The following is a 23,833-nucleotide window of genomic DNA, read 5'->3' as shown; positions in this document are numbered from 1 at the left end:
GGATCCCCCCATCGGGGGTCGGCTACGGCTGTATGCCGACAGGTGGGAGGAGATAACATCGGACAAGTGGGTCCTCAACACCATTCGCAAGGGCCTTCTCCTGGACTTCCTATCCTTTCCCCAAAGAAAGTTTATCCTCTGTCCTACCCCCAGGAACCCAGAAAAGAGGGAACGCATGAGGGCAGAAATCTGCCATCTCCTAGAGATAGAGGCGATAGAGCCAGTCCCCAGGGATCAGCAGGGGAGGGGCTTCTATTCGATCCTCTTCCTAGTGCCCAAAAGTTCAGGGGGGTGGAGGGCCATCTTGGACCTCAAGAGCCTAAATCAGCATCTGGCTTACAAGAGGTTCAAGATGCAGTCACTCCACTCCATCCTGGGCTGTGTGAGGGAGGGGGACCTATTGACATCAATAGATCTCAAAGAGGCCTACCTGCATGTCCCCATCCATGTGGCCCACAGGCGGTTCCTGAGGTTCTACGCGGAAGGGAAGCATTTCCAGTACAGGGCTCTTCCCTTCGGGCTATCATCTGCGCCCAGAACATTCACCAAAATTCTGGCAGTGCTAGCGGCTCATCTCCGCAACCATCCGGTTCGTCTGGAATGTTATTTAGATGACATAATCATTCACTCTCTCACCACCAAGCAGGCACACCGCGATGTTTCTTTAACTGTGCAGACCCTGCAGTACCATGGCTTCTCTGTCAACATGGAGAAGAGCCAGTTCCGACCATCCACCTGTATACAGCACCTGGGTGCGGTCATCAACTCCACCTCCTGCCAGGTATTTCTTTCGCCAGACCGGCTGTCGAACCTGAGACGCAGAGTGAAGCACTGCAGCCTTGCCAGGTCGGTACCCATCATTCAGCTGTCCCAGCTCCTAGGGATAATGATCTCGTGCCTGGGGGTGGTTCCCTGGGCTCGCCTTCACGCCAGGGAGCTGCAGTGGTTTCTGCTGCCAGTGCAGAGGGCCAGGAACAGCAACTCACTCAGGCGGGTTCGGCTCCCACGAAAGGTGATCCGGTCTCTGGCATGGTGGAGGTCCAAGGCAGTCAGGAAGGGCTGCCTGTTCAAGGAGCCGGAGAGACTAGTTGTCACCACGGATGCCAGCCTCCTGGGGTGGGGCGCCCACTGTCAGGGCCACCTAGCCCAAGGCCGATGGACTCAGAGGGAGGCCGCCCACAGCATCAATTGGCTGGAACTGAGGGCAGCTCGCCTAGCGCTGAGAAAGTTCGCATCTCTAGTAAGAGGGGCTCATGTACTGTTGATGACAGACAATGTGGCGACAAAAGCGCACATAAACCGGCAAGGGGGCACTCGATCAAAGGCCCTCATGCTCGAGGCAGAAGCGCTGGGCAGGTGGGCGGAACGTCATCTGGCTTCTCTCAGTGCAGATCACATCTCCGGCGTAAGCAACCGGGAAGCAGACTGGCTGAGCCGCCAACGCATCGACCACTCGGAGTGGCGCCTGCACCCGGACCTGTTCCAGCAGATCGTGAGGAGGTTCAGCAAGCCACAGGTAGACCTGTTTGCCACACACAACAACACACAGCTCCCACGCTTCTTCAGTCGCTACCACTCGCCCCAGGCGGAGGGAACAAATGCTCTGAGGTCAGCGTGGCCTCAGGGACTTCTGTATGCCTTCCCTCCACTTCCGCTCATCCCTCAAGTGGTGAACAAGCTCCTGACCGAAAAGGCAGACCTCATTCTGGTGGCTCCCTTCTGGCCCAGAAGGCCCTGGTACGCAGACCTGGTCAGCCTCTCAGTTCAAAGACCTTGGAGAATCCCCCGGGACAAGATTGCCCTCAGCCAGGGGGCCATCATCCATCCGGAGCCCCAGTGGCTGCAGCTAGCCGTTTGGCACTTGAAGGGGAGCTCCTGAGAAAGCAAAAATTCTCTGACCAGGTCATTCGAACAATCCAAGCGTCCAGGAAGCCCTCTACGACTAGAATCTACGATGCCACCTGGGCCGCCTTCTCACGGTGGTGCAAGACTAGGAACATAGAGGCCTCCTCAGCCTCGATCCCCCAGACCCTAGACTTTTTGCAAGAGGGTCTGGATAAGGGCCTTGCAGTCAGCACCCTCAGACGCCAGGTTGCAGCGTTGTCTACCATCCTGGCAAAGGGCTCCTCTCGCTCGCTGAGTCAGCTCCCCCAGATCAAGAGCTTTCTCAAGGGAGCAGCAAACATCAGCCCTCCAACTGTTCACCGGTATCCGTCATGGGATCTTCCATTTGTGCTTAAGGCCCTGACCAAAGGCCATTTGAGCCTTTAAAAAAGACCAGTCTGCGCTACCTCACCATCAAAACCGCTTTCCTGGTGGCCATTACATCCGCTCGCAGGGTAGCCGAGCTTGCTGCGCTCTCTGTCAGGGAGGATTTGTGCGTAGTTCACCCGGACAGAGTAATATTGAGACTTGATCCGTCATTTGCTCCGAAAATTAACTCCCTGTTTCACAGGACTCAAGAACTTATTTTGCCCAACTTCTGTCCCCATCCTTCTCACCCTAAGGAGCGTGAGTGGCACAAGCTGGACGTGAGATGGGCCGTGCGCACGTATGTAAAGAGAACAAAGGACTACCGCCGGTCAGAGGCTTTCTTTGTCTCCTTCCTCCCTGCGTCCCTGGGCCGCAAGGTCTCCTCTCACACTGTGGGACGTTGGCTACGTGCTTGCATCAAACTGGCATATGAGCACCAGGGCAAGACGGCTCCGAGACGAATCACTGCTCACTCCACCAGGAGTGCTGCAACGTCTGCAGCCTGGGCAACCCAGGCCTCTATCCTAGACATTTGTAGAGCGGCCACCTGGGCTTCCCCCACGGCCTTTATTAGAAACTATAAGATTGACACCTTTGCCTCAGCCGAAGCCTCCTTTGGCAGAAGAGTATTACAAAGAGTGGCTGAAATGCCAGAGGCTTCGGCGCTTCCCCACCCTGGGACTCAATAGCTTGGGCATGTCCCAGCATTTGGGCTCTCTGAGCAGTGCACTGGAGAAAGACCGTTGGCTTACCTGAACGGTCGTTCTCGGGGCACTGCGAAGAGAGCCCAAACCCACCCGGGTGTTAGTATTGAACGATGTGGCTGTATTGACTGTAATTGATTACAGGACGGTTCCTTCGTTTTCGAATTGAGCATGTGCAGGCAAAGGGAGGCGTGGTCAAGAAAAACATCACTCAGTCCAAGGGCAGATAGGCTGTGTTAACCCAGCATTTGGGCTCTCTTCGCAGTGCCCCGAGAACGACCGTTCAGGTAAGCCAACGGTCTTTCTTGATCAGTGGACAGGAATAAGGAAAATAATTCTGTCAGTGTTCTATGAAATCACTTTTGCTTATCATACCTTGTTGTAGATACCTCTTATTTGATACAGTAATTGCAATCCTCATCTACATTTGATAAATCTTATTCTAATTTAAAACATGAGTAATACTTCAGCCTAGAGCTTTTATTATTAATGGAGCTAAAATGAGTAGGCTCTTTTTTTATACAGAACTACTATAATTTTATGAAAATGCCTTTAAGAGCAATTATCCAGCTGTGAACATTTTCATCCAAACAGAATGTAATTTCCAATAGGGTTGTTAGTTTATGTTTGTGGCACAGTCTAGACAGCCCAAATTATTGGGTAAGTGCTGCTGTATAAGAAGATGCTTTAATAAGTGTCAAGCTCACACTTGCTGATTTATTTTTCTGAAAGCTTATTATTATGCTTTAAAATACAGGGATACTATTTGATATAGTCTCAATTCTTCTGGTTAACAAAGATTTCTAGTGGGTTTCATTTTGTGTGTATGCTTCTCACAGGACGACCGTTGTGTGTCTCCAATAATTATCCTGGCATCTTTCATCCCACCTGCTGCTATTCCTACATTCAGGTATGGCTTATTATTTTGTAAAGCTGAAAATGTAGATCAAAAGCTCTTTGAAAAAAGGGCTCTATAGGTTTCATTAGCGAAAACAGAAGTTCTATAGCTGAAAGGCTGGATATATATATATATATATACATAGAGAGAGAGAGAGAAAGAGAGAGAGAGAGAGAGTTTTCTCTTTGATCTAATTGAACGCCTCACCTTTTCTCTACTTGTCACCAGTTGTGGTGTGGTTTCAAAGCTGAAGAAAATGGAAAATGGTGTGACTGAAAAGAAGTATTCCACCCTACTTGACTGTCTGTGTCGCTGGGGCAAATTAGGACATATCCTTGAATTAATCTGCGATTGGATAACAACTGAGCCAAGGAATAGAGAGGTTTGCTGTATAGATTTGTGCAGCTTCTGGGGTGGGTTGGTTTTATTGTTCTCTATTTCATGCTTACAAATAAAAGGATGTTATTTCCTGTTCTTAGACTGATGAGACTGAACGGCGAGTACAAATCCAAGAAACGGATGAGGCCAAACCGGAACTGGCCCTTGATTATTTAGAATATTTACTGACTCACTGTATGAACCAAAACTGCCTTTTGTCTCTCTCCAGAAACAAACTGAATGAGCTTCTGAAAGTTCTTGAACGCGGAAAGGTCAGCTCAGCGGTGAAATTCATGTTTTTTACCTATCGGCTATGTGGGCGTGGCTTGGTGGGCGTGGCAGGGGAAGGATACTGCAAAATCTCCATTCCCACCCCACTCCGGGGGAAGGATACTGCAAAATCCCCATTCTCACCCCGCTCCAGGGGAAGGATATTGCAAAATCTCCATTCCCTCCCATTCCAGGGGAAGGATACTGCAAAATCTTCATTCCCTCCCACTCCAGGGGAAGGATACTGCAAAATCTCCATTCCCACCCCACTCCGGGGGAAAGATACTGCAAAATCCCCATTCTCACCCCGCTCCAGGGGAAGGATATTGCAAAATCTCCATTCCCTCCCATTCCAGGGGAAGGATACTGCAAAATCTTCATTCCCTCCCACTCGAGGGGAAGGATACTGCAAAATCTCCATTCCCTCCCACTCCAGGGGAAGGATACTGTAAAATCTCCATTCCCTCCCACTCGAGGGGAAGGATACTGCAAAATCTCCATTCCCTCTCACTCCAGGGGAAGGATACTGCAAAATCTCCATTCCCTCCCACTCCAGGGGAAGGATACTGCAAAATCTCCATTCCCTCCCAACATCCCAGAATTTCCATTGCTAAACAAGGTGGTTGTTAAGTGAGTCTTAATCTTTTTTTTTTGCCATGGCTGTTAAATGAATCACTGCAGCTATAAATAGTTGTAGTAGTTAAGGTGGTTGTCGGGCGTGCATGTGCGCTAGAACCCAGAAGTTTGGCTTTTCCAGAGCACGACCCCGATGAGCGCACAAACAAGCATGCGACGTTTCCAGGTGACCTTTTCAGCACTCGGTTTCTTCTAACACAGCACTCAGTGCTGAAAAGGTTCACCATCATTGCATTAGAAGAAAAGCAGTCTGTGCAGCCAATTCCCAGTTTCTTTATTATTAAATGGGCAGCCACCTTGCTGCTTATAAAAACTATCAAGCAATCTACAGAAATTATGGAACTAGAGAATATAAAGCCATAACACTGAGGTCATTGCCGTTAAAAGCAAAAGCAAAAATTAAAACCAACCCCCATTAAATATGATCCCAGCCCGTGGCACGACATAACCGCGAACGTCAAAAGCGCGCCGACAACACCGCGGTGCTAAAACCGCGATGTCAAAAGCGCGCCCACAACAGTGCGCCGACAACAGCGCGCCGACAGAAGCGCGATTTAACTTAAGATAAGGTTTAGGGTTAGGTTTAGGGTAGGTTTAGCGTTAGGGTTAGGGTTATTTTTAGGGTTATGTTACAGTGCGCTTCTGTCGGCGCGCTGTTGTCGGCGCACTGTTGTCGCGCGGTTTTGATGGTGCGGTTTTGTCACCGCGCTTTAGTCACACGCGCTTTAGTCTACCGCGGTTTTGTGGTGGAACCATCCCAGCCTTGTATATTTTTAATATTGGAATATTGGACATTTCTGTTTCAAAAGACAATATAAAACATTTTGAAATAAATAAAACATCTACAAATTTGAACGAAACGGGAAATATACCAATATTTCAAACCACCTATATATAGTGGTATTTTCTTTCTTTTTTAAAAGAGAGTTTAAATATTTAACTGATTTAATTTAATTTTAAATGTTAATGTTTCTTCTCCCAATTTTTAGGATGAGCTAGATTCTTACATTCAAGGATGCAACCTGGCATATTGTGGCTTTTATCAAGCAACAGCAGTGAGAGCCTTCAGCCTCTACTGTAGGTTGAATATACATCTTTTACATAAGGTACCTCTCCGTTTAAGCAGAATGAATCTTAAACCCTGAAACTCCATGTTAGCTGCAGTTTCTTTCTCTTAGCAGTTTCTTTCTCTTAACAGTTTGTCTCTGAAGAACAGGATTATCTCTCAGCTTTGGAGAAGACGGGGACCTGGATAGAAATCAGCATTCTGCCTCATTTATTGTTAGAGGAAGAAGAGGGTTACTTCAAGCCATCCAGTGAAATCTCTCAATGGGTGATTCAGGTAGTGTGCGCATACATTGAATGTGATAACAGTCATCCTTTGTTCTACATTGTGTTCTCTGTATTTGGGCACCTGGGATGCGTGCCTGTGGAAGGCTGGTTTCAAACCTCCTGCCATTTACAGAATCATTTGTCAGGAATTGATTTTAGATGCCTTGATAATGTTCCCTCCTGTTTTTTTCTTTTTTTTTCTCTCAAACTAATGATTTCTAAGCATTCATTCTTTCCTTGTATAGATCGTTTTGGTTGCTCTGGTTTGACATCTCTTTTAAATCCTTTTCTCAGACATGACAATTAGAACTCTTCACATTACTCTCAGGATTGGTGCACCATAAACTTGTATAAAGAAATTACAATGTTGCTGTATTTATTTTCAGTCCCATCACATTTCCTGGCATGGCATTTGCCTCTTTCACAGCTCCTATACAGGTAGTCCTTGACTTAACAACCAGTCATTTTGCAACCAATCAATTGCAGACCCCAAAAAATGGGCATTCGATCCGGATTGGAAATTTCAATAGTTGGGGTGGGGGGGCATGGCCAGTGGTGGGATTCAAATAATTTAACAACTGGTTCTCTGCTCTAATGGCTGGCTGGGTGGTCATGTGACTGGGTGGGCGTGGCCAACTTGATTGGTCTCACCCTTAAGAAATTTATCCTTAGTCCCACTCACAATAAAATAGCACTGTTCCAATATATAGAATAGAATAGAATAACAGAGTTGGAAGGGACCTTGGAGGTCTTCTAATCCCTGCTTAGGCAGGAAATCCTATACATTTCAGACAAATGGTTATCCAATCTCTTCTTTAAAACTTCCAGTTTTGGAGCATTTACAACTTTTGGGGACAAGTTGTTCCAATGATTAATTGTTCTGTCAGGAAATTTGAGGGGGTCCTACAAAAATGAGGGGGGCCAAAGCACCAAAAGGCATAACGAAAAACAATTGATGGAAAATAATCAAAGAGAGAAGCATCCTAGGGCTAAGAAATAATTTCCTAAGGGTGAGACCAATCAACCAATGAAATAGCCTGCCAGTACTGATGCCAATAGGAACCCACCCCTGATTGCAACCCTATTCCAAATTAATAAAATCAATTCTGCTAATTAGAATGTGTATTTTAAAAGGTATAAGAACTCTGACAAGAAACTCCTGCTCTCTATTAATATTTTAAATTGGCCTAATCCTGTCAAGAACAAGGTTTTAGTTTTAGCCTAAAAATAAGGAGGAATTGGTGAGAACAATCAACCAATGTTACAGCTTGCCTTTGGATGTTGTGGGAGCTTCATCACTGGAGGCTTTCACGAAGCGATTGGACCGCCATTTGTCTCTTCATCCATTTTAGAGAGATTCTTATGGAGGTTTTCTGATTCATGTTTTTCACCACTCTGAATAGTGTGATATTTGCAGGCTTAGTTAGCTATGGAGTAGTTGCAGTGCTCATGAACTTAAAAATCAAGGTCTTTTAGTACTATTTAGGATGAAGTGAAGAATTTGTTCTCTCAGATTCTTATTTACCTTCACAGAGAAAAATCCCTATTTTGTTTCTATTCTTTGTTTTTTGCATTTTAACCAGTTAGAAATTCATAAAATGAGAAACCCTCTTACCTCATGGTCTCTAAGTTAGCCCAAAAGCTTTTGATGAGAAACTTGATTAAAAGTATTTGAAAACTGACTTGCCATATTTTTCGCTCCATAAGACCATAGCTTTAGAGGAGGAAAACAAGAAAATAAAAAGTCTGCCTCCCAGCCCCAGCACATGGCTCGTCAGGGCTCTGCTCTGTTGAGCGACAGCTGCATCCCAGCCTCTCGTGGCCTCGCTGATTAGTGGGCTGGCTGACCGGAAACGGCGCCATTGCTCCTTCCTCTGTGTATACTGTCTCCGCCAGGGAATGCTTCAGTCTTTGCCAGCATTCTCTGCTGATTGCTGTCAGGCAATCTCCGCTGCCTTGAATGGTTGTTTGGCGGTATTCCGGGAGGCTGATCCAACCGCAGATAGGTAGCTGGTCTGTGATGCAATATTCGCTCCATAAGATGCACTGACATTTCCACCCACTGTTGGGAAGAGCGGGAGTGCGTCTTATGGAGTGAAAAATACAGTAAGTACCTCAATATCTACAGTACTTGGTCACCTTCATCCATATACTTACAGACACACTAAAAAAAATCACTATTTTTTTCCTCTGCAAAATCCATACTGTTTTTCCTTCAGTAGGGTTAGTATGACATTAAGAAACTCTCGGATTTCTAAAAATGAATCAGATGAAAGCATTTAAACCCCTTTTAGTATTTTCTACTTCATTGAAAACTAGTAACTTTTGTTTCTGAATAAATCATCTGAAAAGTGACCTAATCTTAGCTGTGTCATTTTAGAAGTATACAAAAGGTTACGTTTTTTGATGGTTTATAAATGTAAAATATACTGTTTTTTTGTTTTTTGTACAAAGACTTACCTATTGGTGTGCAAAGATCTTATAGCTGTTGGACTTGGTGATTTCGGATTTCAAGCTAGTCTTCTGAACTTGGCATCTAGGATCATATGCAGAGGTATGAAAATATATACACATACATACATACATACATATAATTTTTCTATTCAATTGTATGAAAATCATAGTAAAGGATAGTATGAGATCAATGACAGACATCACAATCTATAAATATAGTGACAGATAACAGAATTCTCAAAAGTATTATATATATATATATATCAAACAATACACATTCAACAACTTCTAGGAATTAGTAAATTTATAAATTTATTGCCCTCACCCTAGTGGGCTCTCTAGATATCAATTTAAGAATTTGAAACCATCAAGATTGTTGCTGAGAATTCCGGGAGTTGAAAATAGTTGAAAAGTGATCATATTGGGGAAGAACAATATATCTGGAATGGAATAATTACGTTTGCTGTCTGCTACACATCTTATTTCTTCATAGAATGTAAGGTTGAAAATCATTTAGTGAACTCCTCACACTGTCCAGGAATCCACTACAGTGGCATCCATGACAAGTGTTATATCTGCACACATTCAGCAGAGGAGAGGTTACTGCCTCCTAAGGCAAACGTTTGAGCAACTCGTGCAGCTGTGGGGTTCACCTACCTTCCCTACCGGTTTGCAAATATGAGCATGCGCTTGCACTGCGTCTGCGCATGCGTACTGCCTTCTGCATATGCTCTGGTCGCGCATTACATCGGGGCGGATACGTGGAGCCTCCCGTAGCCGCTGCTACTGGTTCACCAGAACCAGCTGAATATCACCTCTGAACTCGTGGGATTTATTTCCGGAACCCAACCAAAAGTAATTTCCCTGCAATTTTAACCCATTGTTTCTTCTTCTATAACAATTCTGAACTGTTCTACTCCACCTTCAGGTAGCTTATCACCTTGTTTCCTCTCCCAAGGATCCCCTCCAGTATGTTCAACTTTTTCTAAAACATAAGTTTAATAAACAAAACAACTGAATAAAAATTACAAAGATAAAAGGAAGGAGAGGTCTGATCAGTGCCGAATAGACAGATTCAATTTCTTTTTTGATCCAAACCCTACACTTTTGAAGATACAACCTTAGAGTGTGCTTATATTGTTTTTTGCTGCGCCATCATGTTGTTTTGTTTTCTTTTGTTAGGAAAAGGCGCCATTTTCATTCCAATGTTGCTCTCTATCCTGAGAGAGATTGTTGAAGCTTTCTTAGCCTGTGACGTTGTCAACACTGATTGCATAGCAGAACTTGCAAATAATGTTCCTATAATGTTCCAGAAAATTCTAGAGACCATGGCACTTAAGCTCAGAAGACAACAAGAAGAAGGGATACAGGTACTGGTTGTATCTAAACTTGGCCATAATTTTATGTTTTCCTCCCCCCTGGTTTGAGTTTTTTCATTTCAACAGAATTGTTCTTAGTTTTAATAACCCATCCCGTTCTGATCCTTGTGTATAAAAGAAAGAATTCTGCAGCCGTAATTGGGAGAAATGATCCTCTACCATAGTTCCAGACTCTTAAGTTTTGCTTTGAACATTTCCAGTATATTTCAGACTTTTTCTTCCTTTTAAAATACCAAGATGCAATTACTTTCTAGCCAACTCATATTAGCAAAGGTGTTCAGCTTTTTAATGAAAAAGTTGACATTGGGTGACATTTTGTGACAGAACTAAAAGTCGCTCAGAACTTTGGTAGTGTTTTAAGTGGGAGCTTTGACAACTTCGCATGAAAAATCATTATACAGTCCCACATTTTCAGATATAACACTTTACCCTTGCTTTATTTTTTATTCAAAAATCACTTTGTAGAAAGGGCCAGTGATAGGCAGGGCAGGAATGTAAATGCAAAAAAAAAAAAAAAGGCTTTAAGTTTCAGAGATGATAGGGTAACTTTTCATAGATAGATGATAATATTGTTCAGAAAAATAAAATTATTGCTTTTTAAAGGGACAGCACAGGTACGAGGTACCGTGATAGGACTTGCAATTATTTCATATTGTGCTACACAGTTTCTTAATTTCTTTTCGAGGACTTGCCTATAATTCTGAGTCAATGTTAAAGGTGGACTAGGTTAAAAAATAGATTTTGTACTGTTTCATCCAGAATATGTCATCTTTTATTGTCTCTGCCACCTGCCTTTCATATTTCCAATTCATTGTAAGGCTATTAAGTTATTTTTCTCAACCTCAGTTGGTGTTCTTTTGTTTTGTTTCAGATTATAAAGATTCGTGACTGTTTCTTCTTGAGCCTTTTAATACCTCTTTATATTGGAAAATAATTCCATAAAATGATTGCCCCTGGACTCTGATATTGATTTCAGCCTCATTTAAATAGTCCTAGGAGAATTGGAATGTTTGGCTGTTTCGTCTGAAGTTAGTGCTGTACTGACGTAAGGGAAAGTAGATACGGGCAGTCCTCAATTAATGACCAATCCTTTAACGGCTGCACGGGGTTTATAACAGTCTTGGAAAGAGTGCTTTGTGGCCCATAAAACAGCTCCAGCCATCTTAAATGTTGCACTCTCCCTACCCCATTCCAGCAGTTATATGACTGCATTTCAGACACATGGCAAATGGCTCATATTTACAACTGTTTGCAGTTTCCTGCAGTCATGTTGTTGCTATTTGCAGGTTTAGTGGGTTTTTTTTTTTTTTTTGGTCATTTTCCAGGAAAATCACCTATTTGGGAAAACTGAGTACAGTCACGTGGGTGTCATGACTTACAACTGTCACGACAAAGCCAGGGGTCGGTTGCTGGAGGTTCTCAGGGGTTCGGGAGAACCTCTAGCTAAGATTTTGTGCAGTTGAGAGAACCCCCCAAATCCCACTCCTGGCTTGCCCACCCCACCCTCCCAGGAATCCCCACATGGCCCATTTTGGATGCAGATAAGTGCAGAGTGTGCACGGAGGCTCGGGGAGTGCGAAAAATGGGCCTACCGGAAGTGTGGGAATGGACCCATTTCTGGTCTCTGGAGCCTGGGGAGATTTTTGCCCTCACAGAGGCTCGAGGAAAGACTCCTGAGCCTGTGGAGGCTATATTTTTCAGAGTATAAGACACCAAGATTTTGAAGAGGTAAATTAAAAAAAAAAAGGTTTTGCCCTCTCCGGCCCCCAGGAGCACTCTGCAGTCTGTTGTTGTTTTTTTGAGGAGGGTAAAAATGCGACACACGGGGGCTCTATCTTCCTAAAGAGTAAGGCTTTTTTATCAATCTCAAATCCACTTTTCTCTTCCCTTCCCATGGCAGGGCAAGACTTTGTGCTTTACTTCCTCCTCCCCCCTTCCCTCTGATCCGGAGAGATTGGGGTGGGGGATGGAGGAAGGGAAGAGGAACAATCTTTCTACGAAGACTTTTCTCAGAACGCTAGATTGGGAAATTAAAAACATGGAATGGGATACAATCAAGCTTGATTCAAAGGCTTTGGCTCCTGAGATTGCTGTGCTGCCACCCGAAAATGCTATTACCGCGATCTCTGCCGCCTGGAATTGCCTTGAGAAGGGGCAGGTAAAGCGGGCGCTGCAGAGATTGCGGTACCAGCATTTTGGGTGGCAACACAGTGATCTCAGGAGCCAAAGCCTTTGAATCAAGCTTGATTGTATCCCATTCCAGGTTTTTAACTTACCAATCTAGTGTTCTGAGAAAAGTCTTCATAGAGAGATTGTTCTTCTTCCCTTCCCTTCCTCCAAACCCCCCCCCCCCCCAAAACTCTCCAGATTCTCAGGAGTCAAAGCCTTTTAATCAAGTTTGATTGTACTCCATTCCAGGTTTTTAACTTACCAATCTAGCATTCTGAGAAATCTACCATCTCTGAGACACCTTTCATTTGCAGCAGGAGGGGGGGGGGGCGCGACTTAAAGCAGCGCCTCCTTAAACTAAAGCCTTTGAGTAACTGGAAAAGAAAGCCGTGCTTTTCAGGTGGCAGTTTTTGTCAGGTTCCAAGCGCGGCTTTCTTTCCCAGTTACTCAAAGGCTTTGGTATACTCCGCCAAAGAGATTAGGCGGGCAGCTCAGGGGAGACAATGGCCACAATGACTTCACTTCCCAGCAATGTGAGGAGCCACTGCCACCGCTGCCATCACCTAAGCCCTCCCGGGAGCCAAGCTGAGTGGGAGCCCCGAAAGCGAAACGTCTCTCCTTTCCAGCCATCACGATCTCTGCAGCGCCCGCTTCACCTGCCCCTTTTCCAGACAACCCAGGCGGCTACATTTGGCGTATAAGACGTACCCAGATTTTCACCTTCTTTTTTGGAGGGTGGAGTTCTTATACTCTGAAAAATATGGTAGGTCACGCCGACCATGATTACGCCCACCCAGCAACCGGGCAGAGAACCCCTTGCTAAAATTTTTGAAGCCCACCCCTGCAATAGGACCGAAATTCCAGTTCCAGCTGTGGTTGTAAGTTGAGAAGTACAACTACTGTCAGCTCATCCCTTTACAAAGCTTAAGACAGATGCTAGATTTGCCTGGTCCCTTCCGAGTAAAGAGACTTATTTCTGTATGAAAATAAAAGTATTTTACAGCAGATTTTTTAGGAAAGAACCTGAAAAGAATGCAGCTTTTAAAGTAAAAGTTTTTTCTGGAAGCCGTGCATGTTTTAATCTGTGTAGCTGTGCATTTTTGTCTCGGTTTTTTTAAAAGACATATAGGCATCCTACAGGCTTGATGACAATAATGCTGTTTTTTGTTTGTTTTTTGTTTCCTAGTTAATTCACTCTGCTCAAGGGCCTCTTGGAGAATTTGTACACGTAGTCCAGTCCTGTGTGTTGATTTTCCCAGTGATTTATAAAGGAGTTATTTCTTCTCTTTTAGCCGCAGTAGTGGTTGAGATAAATTGCAGCTTGAAAAAAAAGGTAATATGGTTAGCTTTAATATTCTGGCAAATATGCTGTGTGTGTATATCTAAGAATGGGTTTACGCCAGTGTTACTTCACCTTTGTGGTTTGAAGATGGGTTTGAGGATGTGTGGACATGAGCTTTCAGAAGCCTGGCTGAGGAGTTCTGGGAGTTGACATCCACATAATTTCAGGCTTCCAGTGAAAAACATTCGTCTAAGCAAATATTCAACCGTTTATCAGATGTGATGGAGATCAGACCTCTTGAGGTTCATCAGTACAACTATATAGCAATAAGACTTACTTATATACCGTTTCATAGTACTTTTACAGCCTTCTCTAAACGGTTTACAAGAGTCAACATATTGCCCCCAACAATATGGGTCCTCATTTTACCCACCTAGCAATCAGCTGAAGTAGCCTGCAGTACTGCACTCTTAACCACTGCGCCACCTCGGCTTTCTAATATCACGTGCCTTCTTTCAGCCACAATTAAAAATAACCAGGGAGATCACAATGATATCAATTGCATACTGTGCTATAATGTACAGTGGTACCTCGATACTCAATTATTTCATAACATCAAGTTCGGCACTCAGTGAATATTGGTACAAAAATGTTGTCCTGGTACCCGTCATTTGTTCGATGCACTGCAATAGAAAGAAGGGGATGACCACAGAGAAAGGACAGGAAGTTGGCCATGCCAGGAAGGTCACTGCAAAAGGAAGTGGGGGATAGCCACAGAGGACGAACAGGAAGTCAGTCATGCTGGGAAGTTTTCTGAGATTGGAAAAGGGACAAACATAAAGTCCTTCCCAAACTGAAACCAAGGGTCACATAAGTCACATAGTTTGTTTGATACTCATCATTTTTGGTACTTGCTACACCTCTTGGAACCAATTAATGATGAGTTTTGAAATGCCACTGTACTTTGTTAGGGTCTTAGCCTGTTATATGAATCCATACATTTTTATAAGGTATCCATACAAGTTTATAAGGTATGTTTATGGCTTGCTGTAATGTGTGAATTTAGCAAGAGTTTAATTTTATGATCTGGCTGGATATGATAGTCAAACAAGCAACAACTAACTTGCTATGCTGACTAGAGAATTCTGGGAGTTGAAGTCCACACATCTTAAAATCACTGTGGTGAGAAATACTATTCCCTACTCACACAGAATCACGGGCGATGTCAAATATCTTTCAGGGTCTTTTCAGCATGGAATATGTGGGGAGAATTCCCAGGAGTGGCTAGAAATGGAAATAATTTTCATCATGTCACTGTAGCTCAATATTTTCTATGCCTTTTGGGCTTGGCATGTTAAAAATTCAGAAAAGACATACCCTGACTCACTGTGTCACAAACATACACATACACGCACACTGTGGACAAAAGATGCCTCTTGATCTCCTATTTGGATTCTCATCTCCTGCTCTCCTCTCCCAACCCTCCAAAACTGGCTAATCTTTTAGTCCTCGCATGCCAAAATCGTGTGCATGACAGCGTGTGTGTGTGTATACCTACACCTGTAATGCACATGCACACACGACCCCCAGTCATCTCCCGTGCATGCACATGACTCCTCGCTGTGGCCCGTTTTGGGCCTAGTAGGCCTCCCTGAAGCCTCCTGGGACCAAAAACGGAACTCCCGTGCTCCCCCGTCCATGTGCGCGCACCCCCATGCATGCGTGTGCAGGCCCCCACATATGCGCGCATGTCTCCCACATGTGCATCAAACCTTAAAAATCAGCTGGCTATTAGGTGTGCACACATGCGTGGGGGAGCTGACCTGTGGCATGCGTGCCATAGGTTTGCCATCATGGCTCCAGAACATGGATGCTCAAAAAATCATGTGAGAATGCTCATGTAATTTTCAGATTCCCTGCAGTGGAGGTTCCTAATTGGTACTGACCCATGGCCAGTTAGCAAACAGACCACGCAAGCGGTGGGCAAATGAGCAAAGCCCCATCTGCGCATGCACGGGATCTAGGTTGTGTCCCTTCCTGGTTTATGGAAGAGAGTTTTTCTTCTGAAACCTGTCCCTGGTGCCAGAAAGGTTAAGGGTCACTTTAGAGACTGTGCGAGGGCAAGGTCCTCTTGTGTGGCTTCTAGAGAATCTGGAGACCTCTTAATCCTTGGGAAGCTGCATACAAAAGTCCTCAGAAAATTGTGTGAGAATGTTTGTGCAATTTTTGGATGCCTCTGAGGCTGTGCAAGAGCAAGGCTTTCTGGCAAGACTTCCAGGGTGTTTTGAGGGCTGACACGCCACCAAAAACGGCCTGGCGTTCTACCTGTGTCATAGATTTGTTATCACTGCTCTAGCTAATGCTGTAGCTGTGACTTATGTGACCCTTGGTTTGAGTTGGGAAGGACTTTATGTCTGTCCCTTTTCCAATGTTAGAAAACTTTCCAGTATGACTGACTTCCTGTCCGCCCTCTGTGGCTATCCCCCACTTCCTTTTTTGCAGTGACCTTCCCTGCATGGCCAACTTCCTATCCTTTCTCTGTGGCCATCCCATTCTTTCTATCGCAGTGCATCGAGTACCAAACAAATGACGGGTACCAGGACAACATTTTGCAAAGGCAGTGTACTTTTGAAAGGCTGTTCTATGCCTGTGGAAATAAGGGCTCCCAAATTGTTAGGTGGCCCTTGTTACTGAATGCACATCTGCTGTAAAAAGAAATCTTCACTGAATATTTTGGGATTGTTCCTGATGGTGTAAAGGGGCTGAGCAAAAAATGGCTGGCTCTACCCCTTTTCCCAAAGTCTCAAGATGACAGGTGCTGAGCTGTCAGCCAAGCTTTGAGCCTTCCAAAGGGGCTGATGTTGCATTCCTTCCAGAAAGCACAATTGCTGTTTTGCTGCTGTTATTTATTTGCCTGTGGGATTATCTGCCTGTCCTCCTCCTCCTCCTCCTCCTCCTCCTCCTCCTCCTCCTCCTCCTCCTCCTCCTCCTCCCAGACCTTACTTATTTCGATGATCATAAAAGACTGAGGAAAGTAATACCAAGTGCCAATTGTTGTTCTTCTGATTTGCTGGAAACACTTCTTCCTATTTCATTTGTTTTAGTTATTGGCTACAGAAGAACTAATAACACCGAAGACATTCTTAAATCTCCCACCACTTTCAAGCGTTATAATGGCGATTCTGAATAACTCAACAAAAGGGGTTAGGTAAGCTCTCCTTTTGTTTTTTTTTATATATATAAATTTTTATTTTAAACACATAAACACATCAACAAAAACAAAGCTCTCTTTTAGGTAGGGCTGCTTATTCCAATTTTTCTGTTTTCCCATTGTTTCTGTCCTCAGTAGGCATGCTGTTGACCAACTTTTGTATGCATTTCTGGTTTCGAGTTGGATTTTTATTTATTTATTGAACGAATATATCCTACAGATGCTTCTCCAATCTCATAATTGCAGTCTACTTGCAGGTAGCCCTTTCTTAAAGTAAGATCTGCAATTTAGTAGTAGTATATACTGAAGATTCATTAAATGCTATTAAAAAACAGAATTTAAACCTTCAAGCATTTTTATTACATTTAACATGAAAAATAAAAACAAAGGGCCTCTTGAAATAATTAGTATTTCTGAGTACTTATTAGTATGGAGCAGTGTTTCAGGATCTGCTATATAGCTTCTTGGGAATATAATGTGTTGATAACATTTATCAAGTTTTTAGATTATCTGTGATGCTATTCCAGCCAATTAGATCTTGCTCCAAAGCTGAGCAGTGTAGGTAGGCCAGTTTCAGTATAACAATATGTCTCTCTCTCTCTGTGCCTCCCTCTCCCTCCCTCCCTCCCTCCCTCCATATGTCTCTGTACCTCTCTCTCAATCTCCCCCTCCCTCTCTCCATGTCTCCATCCCTCTCTCTTTCCCCCTCTCTGTCTGTTGGTCTATCTTCCTCTCTCTCTGACTGTTGGTCTCTTCCTCTCTCTGTCTTTCTCCCCCACTCTCTCCCTCCCTCTATCTCTTCATCCCACCCCAACTCTCCCTGCCTCTCCCTCCCGCTGTCTGTCTGTCTCTTCCTCTCTCTTCCTCCCTCCCTCCCTCTGTCTGTGTCTTTCCCCCCTCTCTTCCTCCCTGTCTCTATCTCTCTCACCCTCTTCCTTTTCTGTCTCTCTTTCCCCCCTTCCTTCTCTCCCCCTCCCTCCCTCTTTTCCCCCACTCGCTCCCTCTCTCTTCCTCCCTACCTCTCTCTCTCTCTGTCTCTATCCCTCCCCCTTTTCATATAAAAGGTTCTTTTTTAACTGAAAGGATGTTGCAAACTTACTTTTGATGTTTCTAAAGCCTCAGTTCAGCTAAATAAATATGGCATGCTATTGCCTCATCTGAATATAGCTTTTGATCTCTGGAGACTTGCTGATTTTGTGATTCTCAATTCCAGAACCCCCATACTTTTTCAAAAGCATACATTACATTATAGAAATAAAATGCCTTCTATTCTGTCCCATTCACCTCCTTCAAATATGTTAGAAGAAGCAGCAGCAGTAGAGATTGTGAATGGAAGAGGATGATGGCTTGAATGCTAAAGGTGGAAGCAATGTCCTTTTGAGCAAGAAGTGTGCTTCAGGAGGTGCAATATGAGAGCAAATAGAAGGAAATGTCTAGGACCTAAGTCTAACAATCTTATGAAGACTTCATAAAAGATTCTAAAATTAAACATTCTGCATGGTCATGAATTCATACCCTGTTTCCTCGCCAGATAATAAGCCCAATTGGGCTTTTGAGCGCATGCGCTGAAATAAGCCCTCCCTGAAAATATTTAAGTGCATGCGCAGCTGGTCCCCGCCATTTCCTCTGGCTGCTTGCCGTGAAAACAACACGAGGTGAGGAGGCAATGCAGTAGAGGGGGAAACACGCCCCATACGCCCTAATCTAACAGCTGGTCCTGCAACCCTAGCCATTTCCTCTGGCTGCTTGCCGTGAAAACAACACGAGGTGAGGAGGCAATGCAGTAGAGGGGGAAACACGCCCCATGCACCCCATATGCCCTAATCTAACAGCTGGTCCTGCAACCCTAGCCATTGTGTTCCTTTTGTCACGCTAGTGACCACCGCAAACTGCGTGGCAGGCCCAACGATATGTCTCGCTGCTGCAGCAGCGCAACACAGCAGCAGACATGAGGTGACCAGGCTTGCCGCCACCTGCACCTCAAAAATAATAAGACCTCTCCGAAAATAAGGCCAATCATTTATTTCATGGGTCAAAAGAAAATAAGACCCTGTCTTATTTTCAGGGAAACACGGTACTTTGACAGTTAATCTGTTTGCCTTTAATTTCTGTATAGTTCATGTTTTTGTATATTTCATGCCATTTTATTCAGGTCTTTTCTAAATGAATTACTGGAATACATTGAGTCTGAAGAATGTGAAGGAATTATTAGCCTTACCACTAGTGTGTACATTGTTGCTTTAATTAAAGGTGAGTAATACCCCCAACTCCCCAATCCAGTGAAGTCATACAGGCTTAATTCCCATTTCTAGATTTCCAAAGTGTTTTTGATGGTTCAGAGTGAAGGAATGGAAGTGATTACTTCTTGCTTCGCTTCAGGGGAAACCATGAAACTTCACTAGGCTGTGTATAGGGCTGGTAGCGTTTGTTTTAAATAGTATACCTTCAGGTGAAATAATGAGATTGCTACATATACCTAGTTATTTAGCACAACAAACACCTAAGTGGATTGGGAAATGTCACGGAAAGATTAGGCACATACTGTTTAAAAAAAAAGTATACAAAAATATTTGTATAATCATTGATGGACAATGAAATGAGGCTTCAGTCTTCAGAAACACCTATAGGTGTTAAACAACAGTCATAAATCCTTGATTTATGATTGTAATTGAACATACAATGTCAGACTTACGCTCTGATGATTGTAAAGTGGGTCACCATGTGACTATGCACATGCAGCAGTCATTAAGTGAGCATTGTGGTTGTAAAGTGAACTCATTCATTGTGGGGTGATTTTTGCTGGAAACTGGAAGTAATAGGAGGAAGAGGAAGCATGCATGTTGCTGCCTTGGTTAATTATATTGTGAAGTAAATTATTGCTGGTTCCAGCAAAAACATCAATTAGTCACATGACTGGGTTGCTGAAAATGGGTGTAAAAGCAGTTGTAAGTCACATGACTGGGTGGCTGTAAATGGTTGCAACAGTTGTAAGTTGAGGATTACCAATAATAGGTTTAAAACGCATTGCTGTTCGAGAAGAAGAGAAATCTTCAGTTTTTAATTTGCTGTAATAGAGAACAAACATTTCTCTTTTCCAATAAGACTCAAAAGTCTTCAACATAATCATGTGTTTTTGACAGGTAAACGAAAACCTTCCTATATAAAGGCCATTGCAGCTACTCTTCAGGAAAAAATAATGATGTATAGCGAAATTACCAAGGAAGACGTGGAAAGGTAATTTGAAAGGATTTTATTTCTTTTAAAAGTTTTGTTTTATATACTTATTTGTGCTGGAGATAATGCATGGTTTCTGGACTGTTAAAATGATACAATAGTGTTAATAGCTTAATATCACTGGTTTTATGTGCAATAATAACAATTGAATTTTTGGAATTCAGTTATCTTATTTGAAAAATAAGAAATGAATTTTTTGAAATTCATTTGCTGAATCTAAATTGGTGGACCAATACTGAGTTTTCATCTAGAAGCTGAGCAACATCTATGATTAATTTCATGCGAAGCATATAATTCCTTTTAATAAATCATGTTTTTGTTCATGGGGAAAAAAGTCCACCTCTTTTTGCTACATTAGAGAAGAAGAAAGAAATGTTCTTTTCTTTTCATCATGTTAAACCACAATTCAGCATGGTCTCTCAGTATAGTCAATGACTTGGTTAATGCAAATCATAAGCCAACTGCCCCAAATCTGGGCTTTTTCTACATTTGTGAACGCTGAAGAGTCTCAAGCAATGGCCATGTTAGATGGAGAATTCTGGTCCACAAGTTGGGAAGACCAGGTTGATCTGTCATGTTCTTCCACTTTGACTTAATTGGATATGTGAACTCACACATCAAAGTTTAAAGCTGCAAATCAAGTCAGGGTGATCGAGCCAATCAGGAATGTTTTCAAGAATCCTTGCTTAGGATTGAACTCAGCCACTATTTTATGGTTATAAGAAGTTTGAAACTTCTTGGCAACCTTGGATCCACCAAAGTCAACCAGACAAATTCCATATACTTGGCCAATAAAGAATTCCTGTTCTGTTGTGCTCCATCCCGTCCTGTCGCATCCCATCCCATCCCATCCCATCCCATTCTAGTTTTTAGAAGCCCTTTTATGCTGATCATTACATACAGACAGTGATATTTATCTGGAAATGCAATGTGAAATAGGTTTTGTGCATAGAGCTTCTACCTATGGCATGCACACAACTCCCATCTCTTCACAAAGTTTTTTCATCCATTCTTGCAAATGGGTGAGATCCATTAAACAATACACTTATTGCTAATAATGGAGCCATAAAGTAATTATTTTTGCTGATATTCCTGTATTAGAAGTTTACAGTTAATGAAAAATAAGTGTACTTACTGTCATACCTTATACAGTTGTTCACTATTTTTATTTTTCAGGGTGCTCTGTGAAACTGCTTTGGGCATTGTGAATGAAATGCTGGGTCCTTGATCACGTAGACAAGAGAATGGGATGGAAGATGTATTTTAAACTTCAAAGAGAACTACATGCTTTATCATTTTTTGCCTCGCGTAAAAAATGTATCGTTTTAACTGGTTTTTCTTTGAAATATTTTTAATAGATTTTAATAGATTTTAATAGATTTTAATAGATTTTAATAGATATTTTTAAATGAGTTGTGGTTCAAAAATTGATTTTATTAAAAAATGTACATATTTTATAAAATGCTATTATATTATGCAATAAGTGGTTGTGTTATTCCTTGTACATATATTTTAAAGAAGGCATGACCAAGCTTTTGGCTAGCCTGGGTCAGCCTGAAGAGGATTTGTCTTACGCCGCACACAAAATATCAAATATACCTAATGTATATAAATACTGCTATAATAATGTTAAAAGTTTCTGTAAGAAATGAGCAGGCTGAGCCCAAGGGAGGAGTTAAATTCATCATAAGTCTTCAGTCCGGCCCTCCTTGAACTTCATTTTGCTTTGACCATTAGCAGCTCAGATTTTTGTAGCGAGTATTTGCATGCAATAAATCCATATTCATTTGAACCACTCTGGCTCCTGATTTCTTACATTTGACAGTTTATAATCTTGTGGGGCCACATTACTATCTGTCCAGGGTGGCATGCAGCCTACAGATTGGACACTCTTGTGCTTTGAATAGTTGGAACTTTTCTCAATAAATCTTATTTTTGAAGAATAGCACAAACTCAAAGCACATATTTTCAATTACTAATGCTTAGCTAAAGGATTGCATATATTAAATACTGAGTAATTGTGGTTGCTGGTAGGATTGGTGGTAATAGACAATTTTCATTCCAATAACTGATACTAATAATGAATAAACTTTTGAACTACGTGGTGTTTTGGATTCATTTTCAAAACTGGTTCAAGTTATGTGTCTATTACTTGTCCATGACTCTTTAAAGCAGCTATGTCTTTTCTTATAAAGATGCAATTTTCCCTTGATCCTAGAAAAGAACAGGGCTCCTTTAAAGAGTTATAGACAAGTTTTACTTTTGTACATATTTTATAAAACCTTTCCCTGATTATTTCTGTAGCATTATACAGTCCTGTAAAAAATGCATGCTATCTGTAAGAAACATTATTAGAAGAACATACTCTATAACAGAGTTCCCCAACCTCTCTGGGTTGGCAGGCGGGGGGGCGGAACAAATGCCTTTACCTGCGCAAGTGAACAGGGGCATGAACATGTGCAGTGCAAGTGGAGGGCATGCACAATGGCCAGCCACTAATGCGCCCAGTGGCTAACAGGCCATAGCCCGGTAGTGGGCCATGGCCCACCATGATCCCTTCTCAATAGTTGTTCCTTGATTACTTAACACAAAGAGAAACTACCTTTTCTCTACATCATGGAAAGCAAGAGGATCATTGGTCATAGGTCACTAATAGAGCAGTCATTGTTGAGGATGGGGGCTTTGGGATTATCAGATTTGAAATTGTATTTTGATCCTTGTTTGGTTTGGCTAAAAGTGGGTGAATCTTCAGAATAAGATGCATGACCTAGAAGGTCATGAAGTAAGATTTGGATCGCATGGCTACGGTGGTATGACAAGGTTAAAGTAAATGTTGATTTCAACAACCACTTTCTTAGACGTGCCATTCTAAAAGTTGGAATAAATATAAAGGTTTTTTATGAGATGCCTTTGGATTTCCCTACAGGAAGCTTTTTTAAAAAGAAATGGTGGTGAAGCTGGACTGGTGGACATGGTAAAATAATATCTTTTAATTCTAGTTATCCTACCCTCAAGTCTAAAGAAGAGCTAGAATCAGAAAGACATATCTGCTATTGGTTTACATATCTACAACTGAAAGACAAGAATAGTTAAGGGTTTGACTTCATTAGAAATGAATTGGAAATTTTACTGTGTGGTAGTGATGAGCATTTCGCTAAGGTCTAAAACATTACTGAATTTAAATTTGGAAAGTGACCATGTAAAGCATTGTATGATTCAACAGGCAAGGAATTTTGGACATAATGTAATATGTGAACAAAGGGACAAAATGTGGAAGAAAGGTTTAAAATGTACAGTTAAAAAAAAATTTCTATATGATGATGTATCATTGGCATTTAACTCCAGACAAGTTATCAAGAATTCATAAAGATATTTCAAATGAGTGTTGGAAATATAAAGAGGAGACTTTTTATCATTTATGGTTGACATGTGACGAAGCAAAGAAATATTGGAATAGGATTCATGTTCTAATACAGAAAAGTCTTTAAATGAATATAAAGATAAAACCAGGCACTTTTCCTTTGGGTTTAATGAAAAAAGACTTGTGGAGAGGGGGAAATGGAACTTTGCTGCATGTTGATGGGAGCAAGACTATTCTACACACAAAAATTGAAGGACATTTTGACCCCAACA

General features: G+C 42.5%; 1 protein-coding gene across 1 annotated transcript in view; it reads left to right on the top strand.

Annotated features, from left to right (window-relative positions):
- NCAPG2 (non-SMC condensin II complex subunit G2) overlaps positions 1-22,020 on the top strand; it is a 62,352-nt gene extending 40,332 nt beyond the window's left edge. The window contains exons 18-29 of the mRNA XM_032234762.1: positions 3,797-3,867; positions 4,084-4,237; positions 4,335-4,505; positions 6,129-6,245; positions 6,338-6,481; positions 8,926-9,025; positions 10,108-10,295; positions 13,660-13,806; positions 16,860-16,963; positions 19,119-19,216; positions 20,107-20,200; positions 21,377-22,020. Of these exons, the coding sequence (XP_032090653.1) occupies positions 3,797-3,867; positions 4,084-4,237; positions 4,335-4,505; positions 6,129-6,245; positions 6,338-6,481; positions 8,926-9,025; positions 10,108-10,295; positions 13,660-13,806; positions 16,860-16,963; positions 19,119-19,216; positions 20,107-20,200; positions 21,377-21,428 (1,440 nt within the window). The 3' untranslated portion in view covers positions 21,429-22,020. The remainder of the gene's footprint in view (positions 1-3,796; positions 3,868-4,083; positions 4,238-4,334; positions 4,506-6,128; positions 6,246-6,337; positions 6,482-8,925; positions 9,026-10,107; positions 10,296-13,659; positions 13,807-16,859; positions 16,964-19,118; positions 19,217-20,106; positions 20,201-21,376) is intronic.
- Positions 22,021-23,833: the final 1,813 nt, after the last annotated feature.

This window comes from Thamnophis elegans, chromosome Z, assembly GCF_009769535.1.
Source record: "Thamnophis elegans isolate rThaEle1 chromosome Z, rThaEle1.pri, whole genome shotgun sequence".
Classification (NCBI taxonomy): Eukaryota; Metazoa; Chordata; class Lepidosauria; order Squamata; family Colubridae; genus Thamnophis; species Thamnophis elegans.
The sequence above is the reverse complement of the archived record's forward strand: the minus strand, read 5'-3'. Positions and strand labels throughout refer to the sequence as shown.